General features: G+C 45.1%; 2 protein-coding genes across 10 annotated transcripts in view; one reads left to right on the top strand and one right to left on the bottom strand.

Moving 5' to 3' along the window:
- The window catches only part of RECQL5 (RecQ like helicase 5), a 38,066-nt gene that overhangs the window by 11,210 nt on the left and 2,634 nt on the right, over positions 1–24,222 (bottom strand). For all 4 annotated transcript variants that reach the window (XM_082774952.1, XM_082774955.1, XM_082774954.1 and 1 more), the window contains 5 exons: positions 23,095–23,613; positions 22,291–22,396; positions 21,727–21,838; positions 19,463–19,625; positions 18,994–19,076 (listed from right to left, as the gene is read on the bottom strand). In XM_082774952.1, coding sequence (XP_082631078.1) covers positions 18,994–19,076; positions 19,463–19,625; positions 21,727–21,838; positions 22,291–22,396; positions 23,095–23,613 — 983 coding nt within the window. The remainder of the gene's footprint in view (positions 1–18,993; positions 19,077–19,462; positions 19,626–21,726; positions 21,839–22,290; positions 22,397–23,094; positions 23,614–24,222) is intronic.
- Positions 436–17,416, top strand: SMIM5 (small integral membrane protein 5). Of its 6 annotated transcripts, none has more exons than XM_082774957.1 (6): positions 436–721; positions 6,594–6,763; positions 7,151–7,294; positions 8,936–9,089; positions 11,068–12,394; positions 16,565–17,416. In XM_082774957.1, exons 4-5 carry the CDS (start codon positions 8,963–8,965, stop codon positions 11,187–11,189), a joined length of 249 nt encoding a protein of 82 aa, XP_082631083.1. In that variant the 5' UTR covers positions 436–721; positions 6,594–6,763; positions 7,151–7,294; positions 8,936–8,962; the 3' UTR covers positions 11,190–12,394; positions 16,565–17,416. The 6 variants fall into 6 exon arrangements, with proteins under 6 accessions (XP_082631083.1, XP_082631082.1, XP_082631084.1 ...); XM_082774956.1 differs by having other exon boundaries at positions 7,139–7,294; XM_082774958.1 differs by having other exon boundaries at positions 7,139–7,294; positions 11,068–11,391; positions 16,565–16,575.

The following is a 24,222-nucleotide window of genomic DNA, read 5'->3' as shown; positions in this document are numbered from 1 at the left end:
GAGCTCTATCAAATAGAAGGGCAAATTATGTGGTTGATGAGCCATTATCATTTTGCACCTGTCTGAAGGACGGCATAGCTGTAGTGCAGCTGAACTTCAGCAGCCCTCAGGGACATGACAGCGGGTGGCAGCTGTCCCCAGTACACGAGAAGCAAAAAACCAAGGCTTCGAGAGAGTAAATGACTCGTCTGGGGGCATGAAACAAATTCACCTCCAGCATCACCCCCGTGCCAGCAGCAGACCGCGCTGCGCTGTCGCTGCGATTTCTCGCTCTGCCCCTTCAAAGCACACCCGAGAAAGCTCCTTCCCCCGGGAGTTGGAAGGAAACCGGGCAGCATAAAGAAGAGTTAATTGCTTTAACACACACCCAAAGTATTGCGAGGCGAGAATCAAACGCAAAGAAAAAAAGAAAAGACCTTGCTAGGAGGAGATGCGCAGCGGAAGCCAGCAACAAGTGGGAGGCTGCAGCAGCGGCTGCCCTGCGGTGCGCTGCCGGCCGGCCGCCCTCCCGCGCTGGCACCCCTGTAACACGAAACTTGGCATCGCCCCACCAGCAGCACCAAAAAAATAGGCAGAGACAACAGCTGGCTGTCAGCAGCAGAGCAGAGAGGAGCCGAGCAAGGAGCGAGACACGAGCCAGGATGAGGGGAGAGATGACGTGAAAGTTGAAGAGGAGAGGAGGAAAAACAAGAGGAGGAGAAGAGCTCGTGGCACGGCTGGGGTAAGGCTGAGCTCTCGCTGCTGGGCGGTCAACCGTAGCATAGCACCTTAGCGTTCGGTTACTTAGCAAGCAGCTGCAGCCTTTGTAGCTCTTTGTATGGCAAATTGCAAAAGCAGCCCTCGGGTAGTGCTCACTAGCCTGAATTTGTCTGCAAGGGGACACTCCGGAGCAAGGTGGCAAGAGAAAAGCTTTGAACAGGATTCCAGAAAGCCGTGCTGCTGCCGTGCTGCTAACAAAAGGACCCAGCCTGCAGTCTGGTGTTGCTTCTACAGTCAGAGCAGAAGCAAGCAACTTTTTTGTTGATTAGAAAGGCTGTGCGCTCGTTTTGCTGTTGCTGTTATGGAATGTGACCTTAGCTGATAAGCAGGTCTGGCACAGGGCATTCTCCGCGGTGAGGTTTTCGTGTATTAGCACTTAGTTTGGGCAAGAGAGCTGGGCTGCTCGTCCGTACAAACAGTGGATGTGCCATTAGAGAGTAGCTGCCAGCACAGGCAAACGCGTGTCAAACCAAACGCGGGTGGGTGCCAGCGACAGCATTTCTCCAGAGCTCCTCCCAGCTGGAGCTGAGTTTTATCTCCCAAATCCTGAAGCAAACAGAGAGCTTAGAAAACAAACCCCAGCCGGGAAACTAGCATACTGTGCAAGTAAAGCATCTGTGTCCAATAGAAATAAATGGAAAGATTTTACACAGCTTCTAACAAGCATTTAAAAAAAAAAAAAAAAAAAAAAGGCAGCCAGTGTATCCGGCACAGATGCTGGTTTACTATTCAAAACAGCACGAGAAACCGCTGCTCTGAGAGCGAACACAGCCATACACAGACATGGGGTACAGTTTTCAATACCAAGACCATGGGGTCTGGAGGCAGCGAGAAGGGAAAAAGAAAAGGAAAAGGATCCCTCAGATACATGAAATGACCCACTGTGAGCCTTGGGTTTACACAGAGGGGTGTCCCACAATGTGCACTGCTTGCTGCTGGGCATGGGAAGGGGGGGCTGGCAAGGAGGCTGACCAAACAGACCCTATTTTCTGCTCTCTGAAGCTGATCACACTGTTCGGAAGATCCTGTGGCTCCTAACACTGAGCTGCCCCCCTGCCTCTTGCAGGCAGCGCCGGGGCACTCAGCTGTTTACAAACAGGCAGGCAGAGGGGCAGAAAGCCAATTCTCCCAGAAAGATGTCTTCCCCATTCCCACACGTGCCTGTGGGGAGGAATGCTAAGGATCAGGTATTTCCACTTCTCTCCGGTCCCATTAAGGTGGAAGGGAGGGCAGCTCCTGCAAAGACCCGACCGAATTGGAACTGCCTGCGGGAGAAGATCTGGTGGGTAAGACCCGCACGCCTCCAGCTCAGCCCTAGGTTCAAAGGGGATGGAGGGGAAGTTTCCACCCTGCTAATGAAGGGTCTCTGCAGCTTGTTTGTCACAGCTAAGATGGTTCCACAAAGTACGGGAAAAACAAAGTTTAGGAAAAAAAAAAAAAGGAAGGGAGGAGGAGCAAGGGGAGAAGGGCAGGGGGAAGGAGGGAGGGAGAGAAGCAGGCCAAGTTCTCCTCGCAAAAGAAAACCTTAACGGGTTTGGCTGGGGGCTTGTCCAGCCGCAGCAGCGTGTACATACGGGGGGGGAGGAAAAAGCAATATGAAACACATGTCTGGATAAAAGAAGCAGGACATGGCTTATGTTACAGCTGTCACAGTGCACGGGCCTCTTAGCCTGAGCGAAATGCCAAAGCAGTTAGGGGAGTGGAGGTACAAAACAAACCGAGTTCGACGGAGCAGCTCCCGGCCGCAGCAGCAGCAGCCTGCCCCACGGAGCCTGCGGCGAGCAGAGCCGCAGGATGGACGGGGGGCACGGCAAGAGGGTGGGCACAGGGAGCAGCACCCACACCTCGCCCTCGTGCAGGGTCTTGCCATGGCCCCCTGCAACCGCTCCCCAAGTCGCACAGCTGCGACAGCCCAAAACAGCTTCTTCGGAGGATGCAGCTGTTGTCGCCTCCAGTTTGGAGATCCTACAGCCAAGTGGTGTCTTGACGAGGATTAGACCAGCGCATTTCAAGCAACGCACAAATGCACGTAGTTTGCTGAGGTCTGGAGGCCAGGCAAGGATGGGAGCCGGAGGTGGCTGAAAGAAGATTGGGAAGGTGTTTCCAGAACCCTCAAAGGGCTCCAGAGGCCTTACCTCAAACACCAAATTGCTGATAGATCCCAGTCCGTTTGTGAAGGAACTATTTACAGCCAGCTACTTTCATGGGCATACAGTTACCTCTCTGTCAGCTTCCTGGGAAATGGTTATTTTGCTAATATTAGAAGAGACTTTGAGGCTAGATTCAGGCATCAGTACCCTTGGGCCTAAAAAAAGTTCTCTTGTAGAAGAGCTACAGTTTTATTTTTAAGACTGACCTTTTCCTTTCACCAGATGGCTCTGTGCCTTCGTTTCCCCACTTCTTAAAAATGGGACTTGTAGTGAGGAGCTGTCTCCTGGCATTTTGTGGATTTGCTTGTGGGACAGACTGGAGAAAACCACTGTGTTTTGCAGAGGTGTAGAGCCTCTCAGCTCAGCGCCCCGATGGGCACCTCAGCTCCTCCGACTGCTATTGCAGGGAATTCAGAGCCTTTTTATATTAGTCTAATACTAGGTTGTTGGGGAGGGAAGGAACGTTTACGCTGCTACCTCAAAACCAGTCTCCAAATAGTGGGTGGTGGAGATGACAGGGTGTTCCAGCCAAATGGCCACCCAGCCGGGGCTGCTTTATAATCTGCAGGCACGCATGGCCTTCTTTTCCAGACCAGCTGACAAAGTCAAGGCTTTTCTCCCATGACATGGAGCTGCAATTTACCAGTTTGGGTGTGTGCTGTTAAAAAACTGAATTCTCTTGATACTGGAAACTATTTTCATCTGCTTGGGAATGAATTATAGGTCTGTCTGGCTCCGTTCACTCCTGTTTTAGAAAAAAAGGGCTTGCCTGTGAACCATAGTTAAGATTCACGTGGCTGGTCAACTACAGTCTTGCCAGCACACATTGCACTGACAATGATGAGGGAAAACCAGGCAATGCTACTACATTTCTATAGCCCTTTTCATCTCAGAAGTACATTACAAACTTAAAACAATAAACAATCAGACAGGAATCATTACATGTTCTGCCAAAATGCATCCAACTACAACACCACCTAGAAGACCAAGACCGTTTTAGGACAGGAAGCACTGCAGACCTTATCCACATGAAATCAAAGGAGTGATTCAGGAACCAAGTACAAAGCTGGAAGGTTTAGGAACTGACCAAACCTTTGTGTTACTAAGAAAGTGGCCAAACACAGTCAAAACTTATTTTAAAGATTTAGACCAGGACAAAAAGCACCTCCTCCCCTTCAGCTCCTCAGCACCCTGCTCTGTAAGACTGGGATTGCCTTGTAGGATTTGCTTCTGCATAGCCACAGTCTTGGGAAAAGACAACGAGGAGGTTACCCTGGCATTCGGCTTGTTTGGGCTCACCATGGAATCCTGCTTTGTATGTCTGACACGGGCAGTGAGCATTCCGTGGAGGATATCGAGCTCACCTTCATGGGACTCGCAGCATCAGAACAATCATTGGCAGCTTCAGGGCACCACCAGCAGAGGTGAGGCCTCCAAGCTTCAGCTCTGTTTTCAGATCACTGTAGCAACAAACCCATGCAAACCAAGCTTCTCAGAGAGAGCACAGTAAAACCTAGGGACTGGGAGGTCGTGTCACGAGAAACAAACCCTTGGTACGACTGGGTAAGGAGCAACCAAGAGCAGAAGCCTTGCTTTCATCTACTTTCATCCTGAACGGCTCAATGACTGAAGTGTAACAAGCAGTCAGCAAGCAAAGGTAATTTAATTTCCTTGTGTAGCTGCAACAGAACCAGGGACTTACTGTCTGTCTATCTCAACCTTCCAGAACATTTTAGAGGCTCGGACACACCTCTGATGGTGGTTACGTGCTCTGCTGCTTTGCAGAGATGAAGTCACACAGCAGAGGACGGGATGAGTTACCCAAGGTCACACAACCAGTATGCATCAGCGGCAGCCCCGGAAGAGTGCCTGCATTTACTAACTTCCAGTCCTGGGGCTAAACCACAAACTCAAATTCATGTTCTTTGTGCTGAAATAGGCCGTCCAAATGCCATCATGGTTAAGACTAAACAAGTGTCACATTCCTCGGCAGCAAATTTAAGCTCACCCACTCCCTACAGCTCACCTCGTGATGCACCTGTGCAGACACAGAAAGGATGTGGCTTTTCCAAGCTGCAGACAGACCCAAAAGGAGATTAATTTCCATCAGTCCCAACATACTTGTAACAACTTGATTAGCTTAAGGCAGACAAAAGGATGCGAGACCCGTGTTACAGTCACCCCAAAGCTCTGTTTCTTGCTGGAAGCCAGGAAGCTACCACACGCAGCCCGTTCACGGGACCAAGAAACCATGACCATGGCTTTTGTCTTGAATGTCTAGGTTGAGGCTGTTTAATGGCTTTATTCTCAGACGAGCTGAGCAGCCAATTTCTTTGAGTGCTTCAATATGGCTTAAATCCATTAAAATAGTTCAGAGAGATAATCTCAGTGCTATTATGGCAATTTGCACAGCTGTATTCAGTAGACACAGCAAGATGGATCTGCATTAAAAACAAATATCAGCATTTTCTGGGAATCTAACTCTACAGGTGCCCTAAGTGTAGAACATGTTTCTTCGGCATGAAATGATCATCGGATCCTTGCAGCACACCTGCAAACGTCAGCATCCCCCTGCATTATTACTGCGTTCTCTTTTCAACTCACAGCACGTGGCAGATTCTGCCTTGTTTTCAAAAACAACCCCAAATTAAAATGTTTGTTTTACTCCCTTCTCTGCCAGGCCCTGTAACAGAGGAGGGCAGAAAGATTTGATGGTCTAGTCCCACTGGCAACACTGGGTAGATATTTTTTAAAGAACAGCCAGAAAAGGAAGCAGCAGAAACCACGAATTTCAGGCTTCCACAGCACCCCAGCAGGAACTTGCAAACTGCCTGTCACAAGGCATTAGCATCGCGTTCACTTCCTTTTCTATACAAGTTTGTCCTCTTGCCCCTCTTTTCACTCTGTATCAGCTCGAGCTATAGCTATGGCAAACAAGTTCGTGACATTTATCTGACAAAGCACCACAAAGACAGCATTGCTCTGTGGTCATTCAGCATTTCTTCCATAACAAGTTCCATTGGCTTTGCTGCCCTAACAGCTGTGTCTCCTCTGCTCTGGCGGGTTCCCGTCCTCACGGGATGCATTTTTGAGGAAGAACAGCAAGAAAGGAGAGATTCCCAACTCAGAAAATCACTGGCAGAGAACTAGGTTTGCTCCAAACCCCACACCATCTAGGCCCTAGATCAGCAATCCAGGCTTAGAAAGTTAACTGTCCGTTAAGACTTACAACCTGAAGTTTCAAATCTCTTAAAACTTGCCTATTTTAATAATAATCATTACAATCACTGCTTCAACCAAGTATCCTGCACCGCCCGGCCTTTACTGCTGTTGGGAACTGGGAAATGACTTGCACACAGTAAGAGGGGAAAAAAAAATGAAAAAGAATTAATTCTTATAGTTCCATCCTGAAATCTGTAAGTAGTGTCATCCCTGTTGTGTTGGAGGTGAGGAAGATAAGGCAGACACACGAGACAACTTGTGTAAGTCACACAGGCAGGCAAGCCTTACCCTCATGCTAATCTTTAGGGTGCGATCTTGTTTGTGCTGACATCAGCTGAGAAAAGATCACAACCAAAACTAGTCCCGACCAAAGCCTTTGCACACAAGTAGAATGGAAGATAAAGTCCATGAGTATCACTACCTTTCTTTGTGAGTTTTTTTATTTTTTTATTTTTTTTTTAGAAGTGATTTATTCATCACCCTTTTGCTATGCACAAGAAATCCCAAAGCTGTGACACCCTTGGAACTGAACTCAGTTCCACTCAGAAGTGCAGTTGAGTGGAAAAACATTTGCTTCCTCACAGCCTGCACCACTGGCTTCAAACTTTGTCCCTGAAGAAGTTCAACCCAAGGTAAACGAGCAACATTCCTTGCAAGTTTTAGAACAAAACCTCCTTCACTTCGCTCTAGATCAGGTACCAGGGGCAAAGGAATGCCCATTACTGAGACAAAGCTCTTTCTCTACTGAGAAAAGCTCTTACCATTTCAGACGAGGCTCTCTGCTAGTCCATGTGGAGTTCTACAGTCCCAATTAGTAATTTTCCATTGTATACCCAAGCTTCGGAAGCCTAGTTCTCATACTTGCTGCTTCTGATGCAGCCCAAAGCATGGCATGAGAGGTTACAGCAGACTCCTTACTAGGACAGCTTCTGGGCAGGCAGAAATACTCTCAGAGGGAACAAACATTTTTAGAACGTTAGAGCCAGGAATACATTTTTCTTTTAAAGTTTTTCTTCTAGAGCCAAGAGCAGAAAACACAAATCACATCACCTCTGCCTGCACCGCCATCTCTTGGAATGGAAACAAAACTGGAAACCTGCTGACAGAATCTCACAGCACCGTGCAAAGGGAAAAGGAGCCACTTCTGGAGCAGCTCATTTGGGGTATGGCAATTATCTGGAAAGAGCTATTTAATCCTAGTCTCCAAAGTGACCTTTTCAGGTCAAAAGGCCACAGCTATGCTTCTCTGCTAAGTTGCACAGAAACCTTTCTGTAGATGCAGCTCTTCCATCCACCCACAACTGTAGGAAACCAGCTGGTTCCGATTTTTATTCCTTAGCTTGGATTTAAAAGAACAAAGAAAACCCTTTCTGGATTGCATAAACATACAAAATGTAATTTTACTTGGCACTGAATTATTTAAGCCCAGCATGCAAAGAAACAGCCAAGGTCTCTTTGTCCTCAGTGTGTTTAGAAAAACTGAACTCCAAGCATCCATTTGTTTGAGTAACCAAACCAGATGTGCAGTAGTGAACCGCTGCCTTGTTCTGGGAGCACTGTCTTGGTCTTTTGACTTTGTATTATCAACAAGACTAGGAAATTAAATTGCAGTGTTCAAGTCTCATAAAACAGCGTTGACTATTACAACACACACAAGCTGCTAAGTTTTGACATAATTATATCATTTCATTTAATGTTATCATTGATATAAGAGCCATAATCCATCTGTAAGCCCAAACGCTTACTTTAGCCAAAACTGCATATATTTCTCAGCAATCTCCTGTTTCGTTTACCTCCTGAAGGAAAATTTTAACTTCCATAGCTCTCCTGAAAGCTTGTTTGTTGCAATACCTTCCAAAAATTTGCTCACAGTGGGACAAGAACAGCAAATACTAGTGGCAAAGCTGAGGTACCTAACTTTGACTGAACTAATACTATTATCCCAATAGTTCCTGACGATCATTCTTACTGAGAATGAAGAAGACGACCAGGCAGGGCAGGAAGGTTGCCCTCTATTAAGGGAGGTATCTCCCTGACAGATCCAGGGGCTTTTGCTTTGCTCATCACCAGCAGCGATGGGTGGACCTCCACTGTTCTATTTATATATTAGCACAGACCGTGGCTTAAATTATAAAATAGAATATAGGGCAACATTTAACTTACCATAAAAAACTTGCAGTCATCTGTAAGAAATTGAAAAGCATCCAACTGTCCCCAGAGAACATGGGCTTTAGATCTTGGTTTCAACCAGTTCTACTGAATGGTGATAAAACACGAAGGGGACTGCAGTGTGGTGTCAAAGTAAACACCTCGGGTTTCTGAGGGGACTCTGTATAGCTGGAGCACGAGAAGTCTTCAAAAAGACCTACTGTGCGTTACTGTGTGTTCAGTAGAATATAACTGAAAACTACACACTTTACTGGAGTACAGAGAATTGCATTTCTTTCTGGAAGGACAAGTTAACATAACTGGGGAAAAAAAAAAAAACACTTACTTTCATGGGGTGGAAGTCAAGGGCAGCCGCTGTCCAGTTCTAATTCTATCGCTGCTTAAGTACCCATCCTTTTAGAAAAAACAGTTTCACCTTTGCATAACAGCCTAACTGTCAAAAACAACCTCAAAGCCAGATTTTGTAATGAAAACAGTGCCAGAACGAACAGACAGTTAATAGTCCTCCACCTTAGCTACTGGGAACGAGGGCTGAGACCAGATAAACTCGTTTTACTTGTGATCACCGGCTCTATAAGAAGGCTGGCAGCTTCCTAGCATTAGTCAGTGAAAAGATTTATTTGGTTTTTCTACAGCGTAAAGCCTGGAGAGGTTGAGCCAGAATGTCTTCTGAAGGCTTTCTGAAGGAAATGCAAACCATTGGTGAGAAGTTTCTCCTTAAGCTTCAGAAACTGCCCAAGGCTGACCCTGTGGAGATCGTGTCCTTCTGTGTGGTTCTTCTGTTTATCGGTGAGTTTATCGGTGGAAGTAGAGGGGTGTCAGACGTCTCTTCTCTTCTACAGGGGCAGCTTGCTCTGAGATCTTTGTTGACAGGTCGGTGGTGTTGGCAGTTGTTTTCCAGGCTGTGCTCTGAGGCCCCTTTTAATTTCTTGGTCATTTTTTAGTATTCAGTGTGTATCTTCACACACACACAGAGCATCAGAGGCAATAGTATAACTTTTCCCAACGCTCCCCTAGTTTAGCATTAATTTAAACAGCAGTATCTTACCTAACCGAGAGTTGCTGCAGTGTTTTGATGCACAGCGGATATATTTGTTTATAACAAAGGGTATTGGGAGAGCTTACTGCCATGAAAAACACTCAGCTCTGAGATGCTGAGGATCTCTCCTGTGCTTAATTCAGCGGGTGCCAGGATGCTTCAGCTGAGCCTCTTTATTCCCTGACAATGGTAAGATCCCTTTTGCCGCCCTGTGTGGGGATGGCACGGAAGGAATAAAAAAGAGCTGCTTGATCGTGGGGGATGATGTTTGTTTAAACAATGGGAAAACAACCAGGAAGGAAGGCAGGCCTGCCCCCTCAGAGGTACTGCTCTCTCCCAGCGCTGGAAGGAAGGGTGTGTTTGCAGCCTGGACACTCCTCCCTGGGCTGGAATTCAGAAACAGACAAACCTGCTTCCTTTTTTTTTTTTTTTTTCCCTTCTCATAGTGACAGCTGGTTCCCCACAGGTCAGATTACCTGGCAGCCCATCTCCAGACCTTTAAAGAACACGTGCACAGATGTGTGCGCATGCTCCTTACGAGTTTTGCAGGATTAAACATGTCATCCTTTTCCAGATAAACTAACCCGTCCCACCCTACCCTGACCACTACGCCTAGTGTAGAATAACAACAGGCCAGCCCACTGCTTTGCAAAACAAACCCCTCTTTTTGAAGTATCTATTTTCTCAAGCTGACTACAGAAGAAAGCATAAAACCAACCCAGTCACGAATACCTGTTCTCCTTAAAGGGCTCACATCAGGCACTCTTCAGAAACGGAACTGCCAGTTGGACCAGCCAAACCCTCTCTAGTTGCTTTTGACAACTATGGGGAGAGTTTGATCTCCATCCTTTCCAGGTGCACAGCCCCGCTTAGTTGTATGCCATCTGCCAAACAACAGCCAGGAAGGCAGGTAAAGCTGTGCCGCCCCCACATAGCTTGGTACATGGCTGTTACGATCACAAAATACCCAGGAGTGACAATTTTTAGGAATTTTGTGCGTGCAGCAGATGAACTCTGGGGCCACAGTCTGAAAAGCAACCTTTCAGTCTGAAGGTGAGGGATATTTTTTGGTTACTGTCTTGCCTACTGAAAAATACACGCAACTAGGATCCTTCCTCCCTTGCCCAGAGTAAAGGCACCGTTCATTCTCATTTGCTCTTTATCGTTGCAGAGGAATTTCTCTCTTCCATTGCTTTCATTTATTTACCTCTGGAAACAAACCTGAAATTAACTCCTTAAACCTTTCTTTGCTGGGCCTGCCCTATCTGCCTGGCCTGAATCTTTGGACCTGCTGACTGATCTTGGCCAAGTTTGACAAAGGAACAGGAACCTCTTATCTTTTTATCTCTACCAAGTATCCATGGGAGGAGACAGATGGGTATTGGGCAAAGTCCTAACTCAGTGCTCATCATACGGGGAAACCAGTATACCTAGCTCCTAAACCATTATGGACAGTCAGCTGGGCAATTGGCACAGTTATTGAGAAGCCACCCAGCACACCTTCAGCTCCTACTAAGGCCTGACGTGCAATGACACTTGTCCAGATTAAACGGATAACTAATACAAGAAAGCAGGAACTTAAAAGGAGGGAGGTGGGGATAGAGGACAAGAATCAAGAAACCTGACTGTTCATTCTGCCGCTCATCAGACAACTTACAGGAGACGTAGGGTTAGTCTCCAGTGACTCTCCCTATGTCGTGAAGCAATATCCCTTTCTTCTCTTTTCAGTTACTGTTCTGCTGCTCATGATCATTGCTTGCAGCTGCTGCTGCTACAGCTGCTGTAGCTGCGATGGACGTCCTGACCACAGACGTAGGAAGATCCAGGTCCGCCCGAGCGCCCATCCATGAAGCGCATCAAGAGGTGACAACCTACTATCAAGGACATGCGTGGCCATCATGATTCAGACCCACGGGAATGACTCTCTGCTCTAGCTCACTGACAATGGCAATAACAATATTAATGAGTATGACTCAGAGGACCAGAAATCACGGCATGGAATTCATTCTTTCTGTGATGGCTACTGCTGGGCTCCGTGGTGTGACCAGAAAGGTAACGCTGCTTTACCATCACTGTCTTCCTCTTCAGGGTGGGCTGGGGGTGCATGGACACATGCTGCTGACAAAATAGACACACTTACCCAGTAACAGCCTGCAGATGGGCTGGCCAAGGATTCCTTCTGTGAACACTGAGCCACAGACCAAAGCAGAGAACATGTAAGCTGCCACATGGCTAGGCAGCACCTTCTCTCTTCACAAGTGGCTAATCCAAAAGGATGATGTTGAGGGCCAGAAAAACCCTCTGACATTGCTGGGAGGTCGACAAGCTTAGTACATCTTGGATCAGGCCCAAACCTGCTCTCTCTAAAGCCAAGTGCAATAGACACATTTAGCTGAGATGACTGCTGAAAACAACAAATCACGGACCTTCTGATCTACATGTACCACCTGAGGCTCTGCGTACAGCTGGTGACAAATGTTCCCTCCTTTATTTCATTGGTGTTACGATGATGTGAAATTGCCAAAGAGAAAAGTCAGATCGTGTGCAATACCCTTTGTAAACAGAAAGATGAAGGCAAAAGAGAAAGAATCACTGATGTTACAGTTTAATTTGAACATTGTGCTGGTAAACGTGCTCCCTCCCAGCCCCCATGTGGTAGTCAGACCTTTCATGAATTCTGCTCTTCTGCATATTGCAGGCGAATGGTCCTTACAGAGCATGGGAGTTACAGGAGATGAACAAATGCCCGTCCTCACTCGAGGGACCTGTGTGCCTGACTCCCTGCACTGTGTGCAGTTTATTTTAGTGGACATAAGCAGTATGCCTAAGGTATGTTTATTAGCATACTCAAAGGCATTTCAGAGGAGTGACATACAGTATGGTAACTGTCACTTCAGGGTATACATGCAGCAGCTGACAGCTGGCATTGCAACAAAGCACAGCCGAGAATGGCCTGTACAGCTGAAGTTAACAAGTGAAAATAAATCCTTTCTCTGTGCTGCAGCCACTGTGTATGTTTGGTTTACACTGAGGTGAACTTCAATAAGGGATTCCTGTAAGTACAAGGCTGTGGTGCAGACCATGACCTTCCTAACTGGGACAGCCAAACAGACCAGCTTGCTGCACCTAGCTCTGCAAGCCACTGGGCTTTCTTTCAGCCCCAAATGTGACAACAATCGCCTTTACTAGAAGGTATAAAAAGTTACATGCTTATAGATGTCATCTCCTACCCTTGTATTCCAACTGCTACATGTAGATGAGTCAAAGGGATTTGGGCACTGGGACAGGCTCCCCAGGGAAGCAGTCACAGCACTGAGCCTGAGTTCAAGAAGCATTGGGCAATGCTCTCAGACACATGGTCTGATTTTTGGGTGGTCCTCTGCAGACCCAGGAGTTGGACTCGATGATCCTTGTGTGTCCCTTCCAACTCGGGATATTCTGGGATCACACACATATGCCAGAGCCAACATCCAGCAAGAGAGAAAAGAATCAAGTTTTTAACAGTGGGCTTTTAAATCTTCTTCACACTTTGGAAGGGACAACAAAATGGAAATTTTGTACAGAAACCTCTTTGCTGATGCCTGCACCCAGTTTAGCAGAATGCATCATTAGCTCCTCATGTATTTAATGCACTTTATTTTTTTTAAATAAACTAAGTTTAGGTATTTTGCATTTTTTTGTACAGTTGCACATTGAAATAAATTTGCAGGCAGCAACACAGAGAACAGTCTAAAAATTAAGAAAAAATCCTCAAATCACTAATGTCACTTTTATACCAAGAAAAAAGAAAACATTTCCAGCAGAAGACGGAGACATTCCTTAGAAAGTATTTGAGCTCCAGCTTGGCAACTACTAAGAAAATGAGGAGTGCACCAGTATGAGCTGCTGCATGCACAGCTACAGTAAGACTAACAAAGTGCTGGCCTTTATTATGCTGTCCCCAAACTTTCACTTCCAGGAAATATGCTAGGGTAGGATAAGCTCAAACATGGCATCCATTTACTGTAATCGACATTCAGAGGTGCATCACACTACCCTCTCTGTCAGATACATCTTTGCTCATTTCACTTACAAACAAGCGACTGTCAAGGTGACACAGGAAGCCTCAGACCCCCTCTTTTGCAGGAGACAGACATTTCTAAGTTAAATCACGAGACCTGTGAAAGAACAGAGCTTACTTTCTTTCCTAGCCTGTGCTAGACAGTGCCAGCTACAGGAATTAACAGAATCCCATTGAGAAATGCTTCAGCAGCATGGAACCAGTCTGTGCTAACAGTCAGGAGGAAGCTCAGTGGGCTGGAAACGTACCAACGACTGACAGGTTGCTGTCACTAGGAACAAGCTGCCAAGCGTTATCTCAACACAAAAAGCCACAAACATGAGTTTCCCCAGTGGTGTTACAAGTTAAACCACTGACAGACACCAGGCAGGGGGACAGGGGAAATGGCTCCTGCCTTATCTCTGCCACTATAAGTTCCTGAATTAAGGCAGAGAATAAATGCAGTGCTGTTAAAAGGAAAAAAAAAAAAAGAAGAAGAGAGAGAAAGGGAGAGAAAATTAAGCAATTTTATTAAGAATGCAGGTGGCTTTCTGGAGCAGAGGAGCAGCCACCATGGAGAAAAGTGGATCCCTGGCCAATTTCTGCAAACTTGCCCACACCTCACAGGCCTCATGTTCTGCTTAACGTTTCGTACCGTTGTACTCCGTTGGACTGTTCATATACTTGGTGTTTAGGTATGTGTTTGCCTGGGCTGGGTGGGTTCTGCCACTGTCTTGTATGCAAGAGATCAGGTTGGCTTGAAATATGCTCAAAAAAAAAACAGTTTACTGAACTTTCTGTTGACTAGAAAAGTGCCTGTACACCACTCACACAAGTCTCCCTAGTTCACTCCTACAAATCTTTGTAGTTTTTTTTTTGTTTCACTTGTTACTTACTTACAGGGACCTGGCATGCCCTGAGCTCTGGTGAGGATGGATCCTCTATTTCAAAACTCACAGAGGAACACAGACCACAGAAAAACTGAAAACTGTTTCAAAACCAGTAACTTCTGTACACATTTTAAAACCTTCAGTGAGCCTAGAAGGATCTACAAGGGGATATAACTACTTCAGTCTTGATGACACAATTGTTGAAACAGCTTTCCCTGAGAAACCCAGAACAGACTGTGAGACCAGCCACTCCAGCAGAAGCATCTGAAGCTTTACTGACCATTTAATGGAATAGCTTTTATTCTGTAACATTATCCCTGTTTCAAAGTGACGTGCTTGGCTTGTGAAAAACAAGTTTCCTTCCACCCATTCGCACGTATCACGCTCTGCTCTTTCCCTCCCATCTCCCTTCCCTCTGGTCTTCCTTAGTTGAGAAGACAACAGGGAATCTATTTTATTGCAGCTAACAGCACTAAGAGGCTCTGTAATGAGTTCATCCACCTGAGCTGTCACGATGAAGTTTGGACTGCAGGGCACTCTTCTTCACAGTCCCATTTTACAAATGGCAGTCTCCTAACTGAGCTTACAATGCCAAGCCAGCCAAGACCCAGGCAACACAGCCCTCTTCTCTCCACCACTACCTGCTGCCTTCTCCAGACAGAAGGGCACAGCAGGCTGCTACAAGCACTGGGATAAGTACACAAGTGGATAAAGGCATGGAGAGGACAAAACACCCAAGTGACATGTGAACAGGGTCTTTTTAACTAGGCTCAAGGCCTTTGATTAGATTAGCCACACCTTTGCAAGAAAGTCAGCTGTTAATCATTCACTGCAGTACAAACAGGCAACTTCCAGGCTAGGTCTACAAGGCTGCAGGTGCAGTAGGGGGTCCTTCACCACGGGCTGAGATCCCTTCAAGTAGGTGCAGAGGAGGTACCAGAAGGAACACCTACTGCAAACACAACAGCTTCAGGTATTTATAAAATTGCATACAACTCTCCTACCTCGGGAGACTAACCATGGTTAGCAAAAGGGATGGGAGCTTTTTAGGGTGTGCAGCTGTACAGGGTTTCTGCCTCAGGTTTGCAGAGCTAGTATCCAGTCTGTCTCCTTTTTAAAAGAGAAGGAAGCAATCCAGAACAGCTTCCATGTTCTGTACGCCTTTGGTGATCTGTCCTAATTCCAGAAAAGCAAAGCATAAACTTCAGTGTTATTTTCTACTGAGAAAGAAACAAAAGCTTCAGGAAATGAAAGTATGAGTTTGTGCTTGTAATCCAAGGTGACTTAGTGAGGATGAAATGTACTTTACATGGTCTTCATACAGTATTTGGGATGCAGACATAAGGGTTGACAACTCAGGCAAATATTCTGAAATAATTAAGATCTCCTCCTGCATTCATACAGTCATATTTGAGAGAAAGGGTGAGAAGTAATCCATTCCTTCTTTCCCTTGAGCAGCATCTAGCAAGGAAGCTTTAGATGCTCTCAAACCACAAGCTGCTCTCAAATAAATGTTATTGTTTTTTTTCTTTTTAAAGACAGCCGATAGCCAAGTCATTATGCAAAGTATCAGAGAAAGAGCAAGTGTGTAGAACTCACTGAGATCCCACTTTAAATTATGAACCTAAGTTATTCCCAGGAGGAAAGCATACCTCTATTGTAGAGTAACCCAGAATGTGTAGCTCAGCGTTAAAACCAACTTTGTTAAAAGGAGACGCTTCTCATGCAAGAAGCTAGGTTGTTCTAAGCTCTATGGGAGTGACAAATTCTACGTTAAGTTCTGTGCTTGCTGTTGGTGTGTGCTTGGTTTGCTTGTTTTTAAATGAGTGTTCATTTAATCTCCAGTGTGTTCTCACAGCCTAAGTGCCCAACTCCCATTTTTAGAGGAATTGCTTCCTGTTGGAATCAACCAAGTTCTCCTACTGAATACTTGTCCTTCATGTCTAGGCTGTACAGTTGACAGATGAAGGGTTCATATAGAACATGCTGGGAGAGATACTCAATTATTAAAAATATTGATAAGCTATGATTAAAATAAATCTCACCTGCTAAAGTCTTGCAAAGGCAGAAGATTTCCTCTCTACTTCTCTGTAGATCTGACTCTAAAGCTGCCTCAGTTATCTATCTCCTGGTTTATACGCCAGATCCTGCAAAGACTGACTCTACCTTTTGGAAGAGGGACACCTGCCAGCACAGAGCATGTGTGCCTGTACTGGTTTAGGGCCTGTCTCTTTCTGCTCTGTCAGAGCACAGAGGGGATACATCAACATCTGACATTATTCTTGTCTAACTCCAGCAGGGCAGAAGCCAGCATGTCATCTGCACAAGGGACATCCTCAGTTCTGGAAGACCTAAAAAGACTGATTTTAACGAGTGACTGGGCTCTTGGAGGGCTAGTGGTGATTAGCACCTTCTGTCTTGTTTTTATTGCTCTCCTCTTATTTGCTGCCATCTTTGGGTGCTGCTCATCTCCAAGGCACAAGCGGAGTGGTGCATAAACAGCGAAGCTGTGACACAGTACTGGGAGATCTGCAGTTAAGCAAGAATCAGCCCAACTGCAATCTAATTGTGTTGTTCGTGGAAGCTTTTTCATCTTCTGTCCCTGGGTGGTTATTTCTCCCCATCCAGCTTTCCTGCATCGAGGGCAATATATGAATGCCAGCAAGTTGTTCTGCAAGTCCACAGCAAACTCTGTACGTAAGGCAGCCTGTGTTCAGGAACTGAATGATGATGCTGATATTTGGCTAGTCATGTCTCTGCCTGATTTTCATCTCTCAAACAAAACCACAGACAGGATAGAGTTGGCAAATGGTCAACCACCACCTAAAACTGATAAAGATGTCTTCTACCACTGCAGTTACTTTTTTTGTTTGGCTGGTTTTGTTTTTTTTTCCCTCTTGAAAAGGGACATCAGGAAACTCTGACCAGCAAAAGCTTTGTCTGAACCCATTCTCTAAAAAGCAGCTTATGTAATTGTTCTCCTGTCATACTCAGACAGTAGCCTAAATATACTATGCAAAAACTTGCTTATCAGAATACAAGTCTGTCTGTATTTGTTCTCGTTTAGAACCTTGTAAGGTCAGAATTTCAGGTTCATTTTTACTGTTTGAATAGTGAAAAGAACTGTATTAATTCAAAATGCAAAAAAGAAATGCAACGTGTGGTATTCTCCTGAAGAGCACCTTAGTCTCCTGCACAGTTACAAGCAGGGAAGCCGGTCAATGGTGCTGCAATGTGTGACCTTGGGTTGCATATCTTATATGTGTATGTATTAAGCTGGGGAAGGGAAGAAAACGGATGGGAGATGTGATTTCTAATTAGGTCAGCGAGCTTCCCTTACAGAAATCTCCTATGCAGCCAGTAAAGTTCTATTTCTATTGCTATTCACCTAAGCAAAGGAGAATGTTTTCTCTCTAGTGCTTCTGTATTGCCTCACTACTGCAGCAGAACTGTTAAGAGAAGTTCCTCACTTAAATAGCAGTCAAGTTCTTTACAGCATACATGAAGGGGGTGATGCTGTAACTGGGTGATATGGATCCTACCTCATGCCCTGACTAGGAGACCAGCCTGGAATGTTCTGTGACTGCTTTTGGCTTGTGCAAGGTTAGTTCAGCGAGCCCAGTACAGTTGTCATGGCATTGGTGGCCCTTTCAAGAAACCACTGTCTGAGCTAATTCTGTGACCACCTGTAGGAGAATCAAGGAGAAACAGACTGAGACAAGGTCTCCTGAGGTTAGACTCTAACCAGATAGATCCACCTGCTCTCACATGATATAAAATCTGGACACAAGCAGCCATCCGACTTAAAGCAAGAAGCTACTTCCCAGAATCATCCTAGCTTTGGGCAAAAAAGTGCTCGTTCACGTGCCCTGGGACCACTCAGCATTGTGTCTTCCTTCAGTATATACAGGGATCTCCCAAGACAGATCCATAAAAACACAATTTGTTTACCAAACGTGACCACAAGGAGAAAATAAGCTCACTGAAGTATCAGAAAAGCATGCCAGTCACCCTGAAAAACTTGTCCTAGACACAGGTGTGAAGAACGAAACAAAATACAAACTTAAAAGCAAGACACATGTTGACTACTTTCGGTTAGTGAATGCATACTGCTCTCTTACTGGCAAAATTACAACTTTGATGTCTCATGCAGCATAGTAATTAGTACAATGACAGCTTACAAGTCATGAACTAGACCTGAACGATGTGTGTTGTGGTTGCTAGTCTGCATTTAGATTGGGCACATCCATAATTTGGGCTTTTTTTCTGAAAGGTTCCAAGCACATAAGATCCTTGTAAGGTCAATGAGAATCAAGGATGCCTACTTCTTTGCAGACTGGAGCCCCTGAGATTTAGAGAAATATTAAAGTTAAACAGTTCCATTCTGCGATGATTAGGCTGCCCAGAGAGATGGCAGGTGAAGGAGGAAAGAGTCAAAACAAAAGCAACTGAAACTAAGTCCGTTCTCCACAGATAAAACACAACAAATTTCACAGCAAGAGGAATCACAGTTCAACATCTCAATTAACTCAGAAGTGCAAGTGAGTGACAGGCATCTCGGGGACACCTTCCTCAGTACAGACAGCAAAATACCAGGCGATTCATTCAGTATTTTCTTTTTCCATAACATGCATTTGCAGAAAGATCTCAGCCATAACTGTGCCTCAGAAGGGATAGGATATGGTTTCCCCAACATTAAACAACATTTGAAAGAAGTGCACTCACCCCAGCTCCTCGCAGAAGTTCACAATGGCATCAAAAGCTGTCATCACAGCTTTGTCAGATTCTTTTAAGGTGCCTTTTTTTTCCTGAAAGTAGACAGGACAAGAATTATAGTCTTCAATTTAAATACAAACAGATGAATTAACTCTACTGGTAACCACATCCAACCCTCCTGAACAATGTGATTAACTGGTACAGACACCATCCTTTTTCTGCTCCATGCTTTTGCTCACCCTTGCCTCTCTAGTAAGGCTGGAGCTAGTTCTGGCAGCCCTTTCCCTCCCTGCTTCAATCTCTTCTGCTCTCCCTTGAGACAGGACTACAGACAACTCTAGACCCAAAAACTACTACAGCTCTAGAAAAACTCATTTGATCTTTGCATATTCAGAGGTCACTGCAGGCAAGAGGCAAACAAAATCTGAGCAGAAAGGTAGCACAACTAGACACATAGATACTATTCTGCAGATCTTACCTGAATATTAGAGAGCTCCTTCTTAATCAGGAAGCTGACTTGATCCCGATCGTTCCTAGAGTAATAAAGGCGGCAGCAGGATGGCTTCCCATCTCTCCCAGCTCTGCCAGATTCTTGGTAATATCCAGCCATTGACTTGGCAATGTTCCAGTGAGCAACAAACCTGCGTGTGATGTGACAATGGGAAACATAAGGTTGTAGGTTTCTCAACTCAGTGCATACATGATTGTGTTGTTCATGGTATCAACATCAGAGTAAAAACTAAGGCAGTAAAAGCAGGATGTCACTCAAGATGGATGGAAGAAAAAGGGCACATGAATATCCCAAACAGGTATACAGTCATACAGCTATGAACGAGGACACAATCTGGACTATTTTATGATAAAACAGAGCATTAAAAAAAAAAGTCCTGTTTATTTGGTGAAACACAATTTGAACATTATGGAAAATAATCAGAAATACTTGATTACAAAAAGACATTTCTTTGCCAACAAAGTCTGCGTGGGAAATTCCGTCTCACCAAAATCACTTGTAGATGAGGGCACCTTTCCCAGTCAGAGAATATGACTATGAATCATTACTAAACCGTACGTAATCTCTGAAGGAATGTTTTCAATGCACCACTAGAAGAGTGCTTTAAACCTGCTTGTACTTGAATATTCAGCAATTCGGCTCATACCTGTGTTGAGGAGTCTCTGCACTTTACAGTACAGTAATGCTGCCAATATTTTAAATACCAGCCTGCCTCAAAACTGGTCCTTTTAAAGCTCTGCAAACCACTATGTCCCAGAGGCAGGCATGACGTGCGCAGGTGTGGCAAAAGATTAAAAGACGAAAACAAGTGAACTTGTTTCTCTAAACACAAACACCTTAAGACCAGGCCAGACACAAGGAATCAGAACCCTACATATTCAATCTCTATCGGGAAATTTACTGAAAGAATTAATAATCTCAACTAAAACTGAATTAGCAGTGAAAAAAAAAGAGGAGCTGACTCCATCAGAGACAGAAACAACACCTGTTTTCCCTTTTGTCCCAAAGGGTCACCTCCAGAACTTGTCAGACCTGATCCCACTCAATAACATATACATGAATACTCAGGACTCTGCCAACAAAGAGTGAAGGCTAAGCAGCAGGGCATTGTTACCTGGCCTAGGGTATCATATTCCTTAAACTATTGAAAAACAACTTGTAAGAAGTCTTTTTAACTTAATTTCTTGGAAACTAACCTTATTACAAAGCATGGTTCAGCTATATTTTATTCTTCATCAGCCCTATGCATTTCAGTTACTCTTTGCTGGTTTCATGCATCGAACAGGACAGAGACTAAATTTCAGCATATCATTAATTTATGCCGCTCTCCTAGGAGACTTCTCATTTCTCTACTGGGTAACAAGCATCAAGCAGTAAAAGTCTATCACTGCTATAGGATCCCATTGTCTGCCAGCACACAGTACACACAGAAGGGTGGTACAGTTGTGAACTGATGTGATCAACTCAGTGATGTCCTGCACCTCTCCTACAACAGTCACAGCAACTGTTTTATTTGGATTTTGAGTGAGGATCAGCTCCATCTAGGGTGTTGCGTGAGCTGCAGATGAGCTCTTCCTCTATTAAATGATCACAGCTCACAACGCTAACTCAGCCAAGCCATATTGCTGTGCAGGAATTCTAATAACACAGAGCAATTATGGTGGCAATTAGAAGTCCCAGAGGAACCACAATTGAAAACATGTAAAAATTTCTGTCCTTGAACTAGAGTTGTGTTTTTCAAATGGTTATTGCCACTTGTGAACTGCCACCCCCCACTGCAGTTTGCAAAAGATCTCACCAAAAGCTGACTCTGACTATTTTAGTAGTGTATGAATTATTTTAGTTACAGATTTCCTTCCCACTGCCTTTTGACAGCAGTTATTGCACTAAGAGAAGTGAAAGAGACAGCTGTGACTGCATCTAGATGTTTCTTTTTAAAACCCTGGAGAGTGTGTCAAAAAAAAAAAAAAAAACATTCCTCCAATTTTCTTTGGTTTGAGGATGAATGGTAAAGAGATACTCTGGTGCCTTCTTTTTAATTTAATTACAAAACCCTTCCAAGGTTGTTTTTGCTGCTTCTAGGAAAACCTCCAGTTGTATTTTTGTGGGTTTCAGTGAGTGTTGATCAGGTGTTTGAGACAGATGTATCAGATAAGAGAGAGACTGAGGCTTTCCCTTCCTGCCGCTCAGATTTCAGTCTCTGCTGGAGCACAACTCTCAGCCTCACATACCTGACATTTGCTTTGTCTACTCCCATTCCAAAACTGATGGTAGCAACAATAACTGGGATCTTCTCCTCCATCCATTCATTCTGGATTGAAGTCCTGTCAGCTGCTTTGAGTCCTGGGAATGGAAAAAGGTGGAAGGAAACAAAACAAAACATCAAGTAGAAGTATTTTATTCCTTCTCCATTCTCCCATTACGAGCCAAGCCCCTCAGTAAGAACAGACTGACATACACACTCCTCTCTGCCCATGTTTAAATTGGCCTGGGATCAAGCAGAAGTCAGCAGCAGCTGTTTCTATTCCAAAACGAAAAATTTAAAACACTCTTGTGAAGAAACCAGTTGTTATATTTAGGCCATGCAAGATCCAACAAAATGAACAGTTCTGGAGCAAAGGGAATGCCGTTCTGCTGAGTGACCTGTATTTACCTCAAAGACCTGATGTGTGAGCATTAGACAGATTGCAGACCATGCCTAGAGAGCTGCTTGCTAGGTAACCCCAACCCAAGCCTTAGAGGTGGTACAGTTCAGTTCTACCAGCTCCTGAGAGGTGCCAAAGCAGCTCCAGTACCTGCATGATACGCCTTGGCTTTCACTCCTCGGTAGCTCAGTTCAATGGCCAGCTGGTCACACACGTCCCTCATCCTGCAGTACACAATGCCACAACCCGAGTACACCTGGGCAGAGAGGAGAGAAAGTCTGTGACACCGCCTGACGCCCATCAGCAAAGCTGCAGTCCTTAGTGTGGATGAAATAGAGGGATGCCCAAGGCTCACCTCATCTCCAAGCTGATTCCCCAGCAACTTAAAGACATTGTCATGGCACAAAAGTAAATCAGACAAAGGGTTTCCTGCAAGGCCTAGGAGACAGACTGAATATGGTCTCCCAGTCTTTTCCCAGTGAACACCAGGCAAGAAGTCTCTCTTCACATTACAGACAAATTGAGGTGCAGAGGGTGATTGAGTTGCTGGAGTTACCCTGGATATTAGTGTTACCGCAAGCAATTCAATATGACACTAAGTGCTGCTGCTCACCCTTGCTATATTTCACCCTCACCACAGTGAAAGAGCAGAACCCAATCAAACACACACTTATCGTCAGGGACACGACAAGCCAAGACAGAAATGCTATTTGCATATTCCTAATATATTTTCTTTTAGACCAGCTCTTTTCGGACAACACCTCTGTTTGAAAGAAATGCAACTCGATATTCTAATTATTTTAGAGGAACTGAAAAACTATTGAGCGCTTTCCTTCAGGGACCTCCTCCTTTGCCACCACAGCCCTGTCAGGGCCATACCAACCACCGGAAGATCGGTGACCATTACGGAAGATTTTATTCAGTTTAGCCTTCTTCCCCCACTGAAAAACCTACCCCAGTTGTATTCTTCACTTCCAGTGCCTTCAGACAGAAATCCTTCAAGTTGGCATACGGATCAGTCAAGAGCTCTTTGAACTGCACGTCGTAGAACAAGTTAGATCTGAAGCACGGAGTCTTAAAGGTGGCAAGCGGCTGCTTTAGCTTCAGTGCCATCACGATGTCCTCCTGGACCTGCTTGGTGGCAGTGGCAGTCAAGGCAACACACGGCGTATTGGGTATGCGAGTGCGCAAGGTGCCCAGCCGCAGGTAGTCAGGTCGGAAATCGTGGCCCCACTGGGAGACACAATGCGCTTCATCGATTACCAGGTAGGACAGGAGATTTCGAGACAGCAGGGAGTTCAGCGTAGGCTGGAAGGAAGAGGACGCTGCCATCTCCGGGGTGATGTACAGGAGCTTTACTTGGGGCTTCTCACTCGCTAGGTCAGCCAGGATGGCCTTCTTCTCCTGGGCTGAAAGCTTGGAGTTGAAAGAGCAGGCTTTGATCTTCAGAGCCAGCAGGTGATCCACTTGGTCCTAAGGTAAATACAAAATGAAAATTAAATGAGAAACAAATGGCATTAAAGAAAGCCACCAGCACTACAAATGTCTCCTAGAGAGATCCACAAGGCCCCAGCTTCCACCTCCCGGTTGAAGTCTCAGGACAACATTCACCTAGAGTCCAGCTGTTTAGAACTTCACCCCTATTTATTTCAATGGTGAGTGCATCTGTTCAGCCCTAACATCCAACTCCTTTTCTTTTGGCTTCCATTCACTTTAAGATAATCATTTTGCTGCTAGGGCACATCAGCACGGATCTGTGCTAAATACCTGATGATAGCCACACTGAGCTGAAACAAGCCACCAGCGTGTCTCAGGACTTACACTAGCAAGTTGTCACAGATGGAAAATGAGTAATGCCACGGTACAAAAACAGAGCACACTTCATTCCAAAATAACCAAACAACTTTCCAAACACAGCTGAGGTATGAGATATGGCAAATCACCTCTGCAATAGAACTGAGCGTGAACAAGAATCATGCCTTGAAAACCAAGAAGAAAACACAGCATCACATTCAGATACATCCAGACAAACAGTGGACACACAACCCACCTACCTACACTGAGCTGTTCGCTTGCAGTTGA

This window comes from Aythya marila (assembly GCF_965140915.1).
Source record: "Aythya marila genome assembly, chromosome: 18".
NCBI lineage: Eukaryota > Metazoa > Chordata > Aves > Anseriformes > Anatidae > Aythya > Aythya marila.
Note: the sequence above shows the minus strand (reverse complement) of the source record. Positions and strands in the feature narration are given on the sequence as shown.